We start from the raw sequence: 14,105 nt of genomic DNA on the forward strand, positions 1-14,105 counted from the left end.
TCCGGTAAATAGACCGGTACGTAAGGTGCATGGGCAATCCTGGAGTGCTCGGACAGCGGAGAGAGTCAGCCGATGCTGCCAGGAGAAGTAGACGAGGTGACGGTGGAGCAAGCCCTGCCTCTGCCAGCCGAAGGTCAGTATGTGGAGGCAGCTGTGCTGATGAACGATGTGGAATGAACTGGCTGATGTTGCCGTAACAGCGAATACAACTGGTCAGCGATGCATAGGTGGGAGCCAATGGACTCGAACGAGTGTGGTAACAGATGGATCTGTAGATCGGTAGGTAGTTTGGCAGAACACACAGCCCATAGCATGGCGTCAGGCATGGTATGCTCGTTCACAAGCAAACGAAGTTGGCTCCAGAGTTGTGAGGGGGTGCGTTCTCTCAAGTGCTCCTTGTAGAGAATTTTGATTATTAACTCTTGTGGCGAGCAGGCAAGTCGTTCCATTATAGTCTTCTTTGCAAACTCGTATTTTGTTGCAGGCGGCGGCAAAAGGAGCAGGTCACAAATCAAATCCTATTGGTCATGGAGGTGTGTGACAAGGCAGAGAAACTTTGAGTAGTCATCAGACATATGATGTAACTTTAACAGATGTTCAACAAGTGCGAACCGCGATGCCGGGTTGTTCTCATATAAGGGTGGTAGCTTCAGCAGGCAGCCAGGAAGGGGTGATGATGGCAGCTTCGGTGTCTCCTGGGGTAGCGGCTGAACTGAGGTTAAGTCAGAGGCCGGCGTGGTAGGCCCAGATTTAAACTAGGTGAGTGAATCCGTAGTAGCGGCAGCTGCCACAGTTGACTGTGTGTCACAAAAACACAGCATGGCAGGCACGGATGGTACTGTGGAAATGGGTGGATGGACGGCACACGAGGGGGGCCCAGAAACTGGACCATGAGTGACGAGTGCTGGATGGAAACGACCCATTTCCGGAACAGGGCAAGAGACCGGTGCAGCAGACACAGACGGTGCTGTGGGAGTGGCAGGTGGTTGAGCGACCGGAAATGGGGACCCCTGTAAGTGGGGGGGGGGGGGGGGGGGGGCGGAGGGGCTGGTGGTTTGAGAATACCACCCACGTGGAAACTGTCTGATGCATAACATGCCTGTGATGCATGTGGCGGGCCACTGAGGTGAGGTAAGGGGTCCATGTTACGCAAAACACTGAATTGTGCATGTAAATTAGACACAACTGGAACACCACATGCGTTGAACGGATCTGGAATGGTTTGTAGTAATGGCGGCATTGCACATGGCCTGACAGTAACTGATGTAGCATGCTGATGGGTGGATAAACATGTGTTCAAAAGGAGATCACTTTGTTCCGATTAGAAGAGACACAATTCGAAATTTTTTTTAGTTCACATTTCACTGTCGGATGGGCATAATATGGCGACATGAAGCCTGAGTCCATTGTTTGCTCTAATGGCATAGTTGTCGACCGTTGAAAATTAATGAGGTTAGCACATGGCGTTGACTGAGAGTGCGAATCACTGTGCATAAATGATGAATACACTGTTGGCGAAGACACGACAAAACTCAGTGAGTGGAGTTCTGCTTCTACATCTTCGAACAAGGCATTGTTTGGCATGGTCATTGCGTAGTGCATATAGGTTGGTTGGTTGGTTGTTTGGGGAGGAGACCAGACAGCGTGGTCATCGGTCTCATTGGAACTGGGAAGGAAGTCGGCTGTGCCCTTTCAGAGGAACCATCCCGGCATTTGCCTGGAATGATTTAGGGAAATCACGGAAAACCTAAATAAGGATGGCCGGACGCGGGATTGAACCGTTGTCCTCCCGAATGCGAGTCCAGTGTCTAACCACTGCGCCACCTCGCTCGGTCGTAGTGCATATAACCTGTTGCATAAACACCGGCACGAAAGACGTGAAACATGAACAAACTGCGGGGTCACAACTATGGGAACGGGAATTGCTAATCAGGATATAGAAAACTTAATTCCCACATATGTCGTAGCTCATATATATTTACACTTTACACTGCATCCGTACAGAACAAAGAACTGACTAAAGCAAAGTTAAGATGGATGTTCGACAGAGCACTTAATGTTCACAGATATTAAGTTTCATGGTCGATACGAACTATCGACACCACAACTCCGTAGCGGATTCACACAACCGTGAAAATTGCAACAAGTTAAAAGAGTGTGTCACAGCAGAACAAGTGGTGACTGTTAAGCAGTGTGCAACGAAGTGCAACATCTAACATCGCTTTATGAGTGTCTAAGGAGTTTCAAAAACATAGAGAGGAACGAGTGGCAAGTTTTCTAAGTACAATGGTTGTACTGCCTGCTAAATGGTCATATTTATATTTTAGTCACGGTACAGCTTACTATTTTAAACTGTCGCAAATGTTCAAAAGACTTACTGCTTCGAAGATCGCTCATAATGTGTCATCTTGACTCTCCTTAGTAGATTTCAACTACAGTACTTCATTGTTGTTGGATATGCTTATCTATTTCTAAAGTTTGAAAGCAAAATATAATGGTCAAAATAAATTTAGCAACTGAAGCCATCACATCTGGAATCATTTGCAGTAGGGCTAATCTATATTTATTTCAAAAACAATGACCTACTCTGTATGCCTACTACTTTTTTTTTATATTTATTCAGCAATCTGTAACCATCACTGCTATGCCATGTTCATTTCAGGATATCATCAGAGTAAAGGGCCACACATTCGTCTGAGTAGACTATTTTTGCAATGACCATCTGCACATCGGTTTGCAATTGTCAATTTGTATTTACACTTTCCACCCACAATGTAATGTCAGCACCTGAAAAGAATGCATGTTAATGTGGCTGTGAATTCATGTGGTCTTGACAGGATAGATGCACTGTTCTAAAAATATTTTCATAAAAGCATCTAAATGGCAACTGACTTGAAGAGTTTTGAGCGATGTAAATATACTAAATTGTCTCATGTCTACAGAGCACTGATTCTTCTGAAACAATTGGTTAAATTCTCCATTTTGTGTACGTGGTATCTGTAAATGCTGTATTGATAATTTAGTAATCCTGGTACTGTAGGCAACTACTGAAATGTCTTTTTTTTTTTTTCATTACAATACATCTTTCATTTTATTCAGTTGAAACACCATCAATAGTAGGATTTTCTCATAGGTTTCTTGATTTTAATGTCGATATAAGGTCTGCATTAAGTTTGAACTAGAATTTTCCCTTTGGCAGAGGAGCAATTAATGAAAAATGAAAGAAGCTCTGAGAACATATCAGTGAACAATGGCACACAACAAGGTTGACAGTCAAGTCTATGAAAATAAAATGAAATGATTGTATGGCATTGTTGGTTGGAAGGTCCCAGTCAGGTTTTGCTGCCAAGTGCAAGTCTTATTTCAGTCGGCGCCACATTGGGCGACTTGCGGCCAATGATTATGATTGGGACAACACAACATCCCGTCCACGGGCAGAGAAAATCTCCAACCTGGCTGGGAATCGAACCCGGGCCCAGTGCATGGGAGGCAAGCACGTTACCACCCAGCTAAGCAGGCGGACAGTCAAGCCTATTGGTAATGTAATATTTTTCGGATGGCCAATGGCACAGACACAGGCAACCACAGGGGCAGAAGGGAGTGAGGAAAAGAACTGTTTCCCCTCACACGCATTCTTCTCACTTGCTACTGCAGTGTTTGCACATTCCTGAATCAGGAGTCCATGACCAAATTAAGTAAATTTGCTGATAAGATAAGATAATTATTTTTCTAGTGTTATCATTTTGAAAGCCTAAAAAGAAAAAGATAACATGGGAAAAGACCGACAAGAGAGTGGCTTCTGAACTGTGTAATGCTTTGGTATTTTAATCTTTAGAAGAGCTAAAAATTGAAAAACAGAACTGGTTTTAACTACGTAAGAATCGACAAAGACACGGCCTTTGTTTTGTTGCTGTATGTTACACCATTTATGAGGAGAAATACAGATCTTCTCATTACAGTGAAGTGCTTGTAAAAGACTTATACTAACATTACAGTATTAAGCAAGTGGCTGAAGCTATGCAGACCTGGAATTTTCTGCTGTGATATCACCTTCATTGTTGAGCCACGTAATTCATGAAATATGTATTGTATTGTATTGTATTTTTTATTGGTCCTGTTGTCTACATAGCAGCTTATGCATAAGACATTGGACAAGTCAAGTTATAAATATACACGCTGAAAGTCATTTCAAGGCATACATATTTAAGGTTACAATAATACACTTTACACGTAAGTATTTATATAACACATTTCATAAATTTAAATATTCTTCAATGGAGTAAAAGCAGTGATGCTGTAAATATGACTTTAGAGATTTTCCAAATATATTGACCTCAGTGATAGCTTTTATGTTTTCAGGAAGTTTGCTATAAAGCTTAACTCCCATGTGAAAAGTACCTTTTTGGCACAGTGCTTTGCTGATTTGAGTCATATGTAAGTTTCTGTTTTGTCTGGTAAAGTGATCAGGTATATTACAGTTTTTTGCAGTCTCCAGTCCTTGCCTATTACATTTAATTTAAAGAACAAAAGGGTTTCCATAATGTATACACATGGTAATGGAGGAATACCAGATTTCTTGAACAGGGGTTTATGAGAGTCTCTAGGCTTGCACCCAAACAAGATTCTAATGGCCCTTTTTTGTAGTTTTAAAGTGCTATTAGCTGTTTTAGAGTTTCCCCAGAAGGCGACCCCATATCTAAGACGAGAATGAAAGTATGCATGATATGCATTCAATACTGTTTTCTCACTACAGCATGATTTTAATGAACAAAGAAGGTAACGTGTTTTGCTCAGTTCTGCACTGAGATATTCAATATGCTTATTCCATCTGATGTTACTCTGCAGCCACATGTGGAATACTAAAACACAAATACCTAAAGGTGAGAATTGAAATTTAGTTATTTATTGTATTAGGCTTCATAATAATACACTCTTGTTATATAGCTATGCTTCTTTATTCTTGTGTGTAATGAGGACATATTCATTTATACAGGGTGCGGCAGCATTCATAGTAGGATATTAAAAACACACCATCATGCAGTATCTGTAATTTATTTATTACCTCTTATGTCAATTAATAGTTAAAGGTATGCCATTTACTAATGTGTAAGTGATTGTCCATTGTGTGGATTACTTTCTGAACATGACTCCTGTCAAATGATGCCCCCTCTGCACAACACATTCATTTAGGTGGCATTGCAAGCTTTCCATAACTCGGGGTAATGTATTCCTTCGGGCATTGCCAACAGCAGTTCTGATGCGATCCTTCAACTCAGGAATGGTGGCACAACATGTTCAGAACACTTCTTGCTTCAGGTAGCCCCAAAGGAAAAAGTCTGCACATGAAAGGTCAGGTGAGTGAGGCGGCCAGGAAATGTCACCAAAACAGGAAATTACTCTACCGGGAAATGTCTGTCGCAAGAAATCCATGCAAATTCTAGCTGTATGCAAGGTCTTGTTGTCTGTATTGTTGAAACCATAATTGTTCCACATCCACATCAACTATACCTAATTGGCGAAGAACGAAGTCTTGCAGCATCTTTAGGTAGCATTCACCGGTGACAGTTACAGCCACACTGCTGTCATCCTCAAAGAAGTATGGGCCAATAACCCCAAAGGAAGCAACTCCAAACTACACTGTGATATGAGAACTGTGCAAGGGCTTGATGTGCAGTTCATGTGGGTTTATATCTCTACAATAATGCATATTCTGTTTATTCACTGAACCACATAACTCAAAATGAGCTTCATTTTACATCAGGATGGTGTGCAACATCTGTGGATTTTAGCGAATGAGATCACATATGGTTAAACAGAATGTTTCGTGTGAAAACCAATCATGAGGCCTAATTTCCTGAACAATCTGTAGCTTAAATGGATGAAAGTGGAGATCTTCGTGCAATATTCTCCTGAATGAGCTATCGGACATATACACAGTTTGCGCATGACGACAAGCAAATCTTTTTGGGCTACGCAATAGTGCAGCACGAACATTTTTTAAGGTTTCTGGTGTCCGCACACTTCTTTCACTTCTTCCCGGTTTGCCATTGCAAACAGAACCTTTAGATCGAAATGCATGTACCCACCTCACAATGGTCCATCCATCTGGAACTTTCCCATGACGTCCCAAGTTGAAATGTTGCTGAAATATATGCTGGATAGCAATAACAGAGTTGTTATTCTTGAAAAAACTTTCAACAGCAAAGGCACGATGCTGTGCACTCCACCACTCCATATCACTGTCACACTCGAAATGTCAGCTCATTAGTACATGAATGCGGCACGAGCTGGCACGCATTCCTGCAGTATGTCATTGTACTACGCAAGTCAAATTATGCTATGAATGCTGCCGCACCCTGTACAAGGCAGTAGGATTATAGCAACACGTTTTATACATATACCTATACATACAATGTGGTAATAATAATAATTACAATAATAATCCAAAGGAGTTTTGACGAAAATGACATTGACCCTATGTTGTTAATTAATATATGCTGTTGTCATTTGGACTGAAACTTTGTAAAAAGTGAGTTACTAAGTTGTTTTGAGATCCAGTAGCTGCTAATTGTTCACAACTTATCAACTCAAACTGATTAGTCCCTTGAGATGACTGCATGTGGAACCTAGATTGCCAAGAATTAATCTGGTCTTCCAATACTGTTAGCCTAGGGTATCTTGTGAAATTGTTGAGCTGGGCCTTGAACAGAATGTTACCTATAAGCTTCTTTGCAGTGAATCTGTACACCTTAGCATATGTCTCACCAGCTGCATCAGTAAAATCTTCCTTTTCTATTTAAATCAGTTAACAGGAGACTTTTTTTTAATTTGGTCTCTTGATAAACCTCCTGAAAGAAACACAATATGATGTCGATGGAATGCTAATGAACAAGGAAGCTGATGCTTCTTCGAATGCACTGTAGTCTCCTTAGTCTAATTCCAGTTTATTCAGTTCATCCTCATTTGCATCTGCATTATAAGATGAGGATATGGCACATCCTGTGTCATAGAAATAGATTATTACAGTGTAGGTCTACTCTTAAATAAAATAATGAAGGAGGAAACTTCACAATCAGGCCCTGAAGCCCACACAATAATCGACTGGCTGCTCATCATTGTCGGGCATTCATCCCTGGATGATGATGACGACAATATTTGATTGGTGGTGCACTCAACTGTGTGGTTATCAGTGCCCTTACAAATTCCCAATTTTTTCACTGTCCAGTCTCACCACTTGATGATGAAATTATGAGGACAACATCGCCATGACCTGGCCGGGAATCGAGCCTAGGACCTTGTGATCCAGAGGTAGCAATGTTAGCCACTAAACCATGAGCTGCACACAATGTGGTATGGAGGCACATGGGGTCAGCACATGGCTCTCCCGGCCTCTGTTAATGTGGACCATAGGTCCAGTCCTCCCACCAGGGAAAAAATCCATGGCAGTACCAGAAATCAAACCCATGGCCCCCACATGAGGGACTGTCATTGACCACTTGGTACAAGGACAGACAAATAAAATAATATAAAGTGAAATTTAAAAATGCTAAAGCAAAATAAACTGAAATAAAATAAAAATTAAACAGATGTAGGCTATAGTTAGAACAGGGATGCATTTACCAACAGTGTAGTATATAGATTCCCGTAGTTATAAATCTATGGAATATCCTAATGTGAATTTTGTGTTACTTTTGACTGAAGACAAATTGGAAAGGAGTTTGAAGAAAAATGGAAATTCCAAAATACATAAGAGGCTGCAGATGGATAGCATATAAGGATAACTCCTCCAGCAGATAATAACTAAGAAGGTTACCACAGTTTAGTTTAATTTGGTATAGTTAACACCACCTATGAATTTATTTTGCTTTAGTTTGGAGTGAACAGCCACATATCCAATTGTGGTGTCCTTTTGTACACACAAGTTTTACCGAAGGCTGGAGTGTAATAAGCTCAATATTCCAAAATTTGAAATAAGTGAGGGCTCAAAGAGCTGTAGAAAATGCCTTAGAATTTTATCTGCCAGATTCAGAATTTTCCATGCTCCTATTGCCTTGAAAGCAGAAAACAAAGTTAATTTTGTTTATTGCATAATTTCTTATGAAGATGTGTGGTTCTGCTGACATTTCACAGATCTGGAAGCTCCTGGCACCGAGCAAAGTCATGCAGCAGGATTACGAATAGGGCACAATAGGAAATGTTTTTCAGAATCTACATTTGTTTCCAATTTCATATATATAGCACTGACTGATTTAAATTTTGTTATGAACAGGTTGTGGAATGGGATGTATTTAAGATAACATATATTGGTACAGGTTTGACATAACACAACATTAATTATAAAATTGGATTTTTGTTGTAGAGCTATATTTGTACCTAACCACGGTAGTGAGCTACACCTACAAACACTAGAGTCACTATGTGTTGTGACGGTTTGTCCATATGTGACATAGATGGCCATAGCAATTCTTGAGTTCGTGGGAAGGATAGCAAATCATAATACCTCAATACTGAAATGTGTACATCATCACTTCCAGATCCTGAGTGCATTGACTGCTTAACGTTCTTCACTTCCCTTCTGTATGTGCTCCGATGGTTGTTAATTTTCTTTAGAACCATTTCACGATCCGCATTATGTTCGAAATACTGACATTTGGAAACTAATTTCTCATAGTATAAACCTTTTTACCGTGGGGACTATAGTCTTTGCTCTTAATTTTCCATACACTTGGCAATGATTTATGCAGTTCTACAAATACAATCATAAATTCACGTGTGTAATGACGTAAATCCTGCGAAGATTACTGCTAGCTTTACTTCAAGGCAAAACACAGAATGGTGCCACTGGGCAAAAATATGCATAGCATTTACATGCTCAGACTTGCACAGATTTGTCTGAACACAGACTGCAACACAAATTTTTCAGTCAGTGATTCACTGATATGCAACAATTTGTCAGTCAAACACTGCTCAGGTCAGCCGATGAAAATACCTGAGTGTGTAAACAGCATTTTAGACATTACAGTGGAAGTAGAATTACCATCAACAAGAATGAGGGTATGTGTTGAGTGACAACCACATGAAGTATTCCTCTTAAAAATATTCAGCATTACTATTTCACTTCTTATTGCTTCTAAAAGCGAATCAGCTTAGATGATAATTATGTGCTCAGCACTCTGGAAATTTACCTTTATAACTTCTCACAATAGTTTCCTACAAGTTGTATCCTCCAGTGTGTTCCCTCAAACTATCTGGTGAAGGCTCTACAATGTGTTTGCTTACGTAATTTGTTCATGAATACTTTGTAAGAAAAAGTGAAATGATGGCTATAGATGCTTGATTTGCTTTTGGGAAAACAAATAATAAGAGTTCATACCTGGTTATCAGATGGAAGCTGGAGTGTTTGGACTTGGGATGGGTCAAGAATATGCGCATTCACATTGACTTTTGAGCAAATAATCTGTCAATGCTGCACAGGCTGTTTTTCTTGGAATATTTTGAAAACCTCAGAAATGTACATTGAGTGGGCCAATCTGCTGTTACAAGTCTGATTTTCTTAGAGTGTGTAACAACAAAAGTGAAAATCATTCTTTCAACACATTCCTTGCATTTCCCATTGTTGATGTGATTACCATTTCTGCACTGGTTAACACTGATGTAGCCATGTTTTGTCATAATTTATGATCCTGAATATCAAAATATCAGAATTAAATTTACCAAACATCTGCTGGCTTGTAGGCTTTCTTTTCCTGTATAAGACAGCATTAACTACCAATTTTTAATGAGGGTGTGTTCTCAAAGTATGGAAGTTTCATTAGACAAAAAATTAAATACAAAACTGTTCACATTTTATTGTAAGCTATTCACTTCCCTCAACTTTATATCTAACCACTGTATAACAATATATAATGCTACAAATGTACTATTTCAGCATTATTACAATTTCCCTGAGTTTCTTAATGCAAACTTATAAATTATGGAACATACTGCTAAGAATACTAATACAGAACACTGGGAATCAAACAGTTCTTCAGTAATATAGTACCAATATTTTATCAATACACCACTTATTTGAGGAATGAGAATTTTGTACAATAATAAAATCACCAGAGATTGCACTTAAAACTTACCCATATATGAAAAATGAATTAGCATGGCATAAAAGATATTTAGCACAGGAGAAAAGTGTTGCATGCTTAAAATGTGAAATATTTCACATTTGTCAATAACTGCATGACAAAATCAATTACTTTTCTCAAAAGATATAACAGCACTCATAGACTATCTCTCCCATTTAGATTCACTTTACAACTTCTTCCTAGTGGTATACTGGCACTTTTTGTAACTGTTATTTGAGCTTCTTGGCTGCACGGCCTCTTTTCCACAAGAAGTCTTGTATTTGGTAGATGTAACCAATACTTTCCAAGAGCGGGTTTCACATTAGAATAATTCTTTGTTTCCTCACAAGCATTCTTAATTTTCCCTTCTGAAAGCAGTCCATCTGCTTCAAAATATTGTACAGCAAGATTTACTACAAGGAATGCAATATGGTGCTCCTGAGCCAGATGTCTTATGAGATTACTTAGATGGTTCATTTGTGGTAAACCTGAAAAGAGTTAAGAAAAAAATGACAAATTACATGCATGCTTTCTATAGACTGAAGTGACCCATGGTGAGGTAAGAAAATGCTCAGCTCTTTTGTGCTACTTAAATGTCTAATTACACATGATTCTTCATAGCTTAGCTCTGCAAACGATAAGTTAAAAAAGGGACTTTCTTCCTCTAGCAAATCATCCTCCTCCTTATACCTTGCAGCTTTTCTGTTTCAAATGAAAACTTATTTAGCTGAACACAATAGTCTGCATGTTCCCTTTTCTCATTTTAGCTCGAAAAAAATTAAAATATGGCAAAAGTTTGTTACGGATCAGTCAAGAGTTATACAAGAGAATTAGTTTTGTCATTGATTAAAATATTTCTGATGAGTGACGCGAAGGGCCAGTTTAAAGCCCAGACGACTGCTTGGGGCACCAATCTGGGAGGGGAGCCAGAAATGCCCAAGTGCAATATTTGTTCACAGGGTGTATCATAATTAGTAGCAAAAATCAACCAATTTCCTTGCTCACTAGATTTAGATTCATTTATAAAGGTCTTGCACAGCAGCTTATGTGTAAGGCAGTGTGCGTATTGTGAGTGGGGGGGAGGGGGGGGGGGGGGAGCAGCGCAAATGACATGTCGGTTGTGGAGAGTGGAAGAAGCCCAAAGGATATGTCACTTGTGTAGAACAGTGGACACACCAAGTGATATGTCACTTTGTGATGGCATCTTAGACCATCCTTTTGTATATGCACAATAAAAAGTACAATCACATGAAGCATTGATTAAAACATCTTCCTGTATACAGAATGCCCCATTTGTCACCCAGTATCACTTCTGACTGGAATAAATGAACCACAGCCTTCGTCACGGCTTTGATCATCATGCCCTGGAATTAGGGACATCCTGTCTAAGATTCTTGCCACCCCTCCTAAAGTGGAGTTCAGTCACCCACCTAACCTCAACAAGTCTCAGTATCCCTTAGCCACTCTCAGCCCTTGCCACAGCGATCATATCCATGTGGAAGACTCAGGTGCAAAACCTGTCCAATCCATCCACCTAACACTTCCTGTTCCATTCCTGTCATAGGGTCATCCTGCCCCATCAGAGCTAAATGTGTAACAGTCAATTTTTGTGCCCATCTGCAGCTCAACATGTCACCTTTACGATGAGCAGCAATCTACCTTTTTCCTAATATTGTTGAAGTGAAACATAGATGATTAACAGTACAGACATGAATAGAACAGGTTTTGAGATATACTATAGAAGATTACATTGGTAGAGTGAGTAACTATTGAAAAGTTTTGGATCAGATCAGGGAGAAAATTGATTTATGGTGGAACTTGACTAAAAGAAGGGATCAGTTGACAGTTAGGGGAAGTGCGGAGGGCAGTTAGGTAAAGAGGAAAGAGGGAGACCAAGGCTAGACTATAGTAAGCAGTTTCAACTGGCTGTATGGTTCAATAGTTACACAGATATGAAAAGACTTGTACAAGAGAAACTAGTGTGGAGAGCAGTGTCAAACAACTCTTGGAAATGAAGACCACAAAAACTGCAAGCTTTCAACATCTGCATATCACCACATCAGTGTGACGCAGTGACGTACAACTTCAGATTAATAAGTTCAAATTTGGTTGATGAAAGAATTTAATTATTGGATCTATATGAGCAATAAAAGGGATGATGTCAAATATTTTATATCTGCATGTTGCTCATCCCACTGATGAAGATTTACTATCTAGTTGAAGTTAAAATTTAGTGATCTGTCTGTATGATACTTTTTGGCAACAGTATGGGCTATGTTCTGGAACCAGCTTTTGTGCTCCCTCATTACTACAGCCCCTTGTTCACCTGCAACAGCATGGACTATTTTCACATGTACTCACATCTTTGCCAAGATGGCATCAGAATTCAGATTTGGTTATCTACATGGGTATAAACACTGTGGCAATATCTAGAGGAAGTGTAAACACAAACTCAACTTTCAAGGTGACTCATTCCGTAATGTTATAAAACAGTATTTTGTCTGCACGCTAAAAGTAAATTATGTGGAAAGTCCAAGAAATACTAGTTCAAAAAAGTAAAAACTAATATTAACTTCAAGAACGGCATCTTAGAATCAATTTTATTCTGTGAATATTTGATCTTATGTTTGTGATCTAAGAGTTTCAAGGTTTATACTATTATGCAGCTAACTGTAGCCTTCAGTTCCACCAATCGCAGTGAAAATATGTTTACATTCTGAGTGCCTCTCCTGTCCTATACAATATGACAATTTTGTTTCTGAAATGGTCACCATTTTCTCCTAAAGCACTACTCCTAGCTCATGCAGCATGTTGTCTTAATGATAACAAATTGCTGTTTTGCTGACTGCTCTCGCATTGTCATAATAATGACTTATGTTGATAATAAAGATGAGTTGCTCAGTATCACACCTTAACTGAGAAAAAGTTAAGAATATTTGAGTGATGTAGTTAGAAATTATCATGTGTGTTTAGTAGGACAACTCAGACCACTTTTGAAAGTCATGACAATCACAGAGTTGACAAACATTTCTCCAGAAGCAGAAATAAAGCCATAGACAGCTCTCAAAGTCTTTCACTTGCTCTCCTAGCTGAAGCCTGTTCAAGCCAGCCCTCAATTATTCTGACCTACAACACCCCTACCAAATACATAATTGAGTTTTATTATGATTATGACGTGCTTCAGTTCACTACCTGATAAGATTATATGAATGTGTGTAACATTGTACACAACTAGTGCTTTCTTATGAGCAAAATAGGCTATGTGTTTTGTGATTGTATTACTGTACATTTATATGCACATTTATATAATTAAGGTACACAGGGTGATTTTTCCCAACATGTACGAACACTAGGGACTGATCAATCCATTGACCAAGGAAGACATGACTGAGATGTGTCCGGATGTTAGCAACAAAGTGGGCTGGAGCACCATCATGTAGCAGCCACATAAACCTTCGAACTGTCAATGGCACTTCTTCCAGCAGGTGGGGCGAAGACATCCACAAGAAACACTCACAGTTCCAGCCTGTTAGACAACTTGGAAGGAAGACTGGTCCCAAAATACGGGCAACAATTATCATGGCCCACACATTCCAGCTGCACAGATGCTGATAATTCGCTGTCACAATACCATGGGGGTTCCGCATACTATCCCACAGATGACTGTTCTGAAAGTTGAAGATACCATTCAGTGTAAAGGTGGTCTCATCTGTGAATAGGATGGATAACACAAATCCCAGAATTGTGGTCGCTTGATGAAGAAATCAGTGACGAAACTGCTACTGGCATGGAAAGTCTGTTGCTAGTAAGCCCTGCACATGCTGTAAGTGATAAGGGTAGTAAAAACTGTCATGGAGAATGTTCCACACAGTCATCTCCCTCACCCTGTAAAGGCAGAACAACTACCTGGTACTGACACAGTGGTTGCCTTCCACAGTTTTAATCACATTTTCCTCCAACTGTGGTGTCAGAACATTTCAGGTACGTCCT

General features: G+C 39.7%; 1 protein-coding gene across 3 annotated transcripts in view; it reads right to left on the bottom strand.

Moving 5' to 3' along the window:
• LOC124606908 (DNA repair protein RAD51 homolog 4-like) overlaps positions 1-14,105 on the bottom strand; it is a 204,654-nt gene that overhangs the window by 17,221 nt on the left and 173,328 nt on the right. For 2 of the 3 annotated variants that reach the window (XM_047139022.1, XM_047139014.1), the window contains exon 5: positions 9,870-10,603. The exons of the other annotated variant lie outside the window; for it this stretch is intronic. In XM_047139022.1, coding sequence (XP_046994978.1) covers positions 10,272-10,603 — 332 coding nt within the window. In that variant the 3' untranslated portion in view covers positions 9,870-10,271. Of the gene's footprint in view, positions 1-9,869; positions 10,604-14,105 lie in introns of those variants that run through there. 3 annotated transcript variants of the gene reach the window in all.

The sequence above is a fragment of the Schistocerca americana genome, chromosome 1 (genome assembly GCF_021461395.2).
Source record: "Schistocerca americana isolate TAMUIC-IGC-003095 chromosome 1, iqSchAmer2.1, whole genome shotgun sequence".
NCBI classification, from domain to species: Eukaryota; Metazoa; Arthropoda; class Insecta; order Orthoptera; family Acrididae; genus Schistocerca; species Schistocerca americana.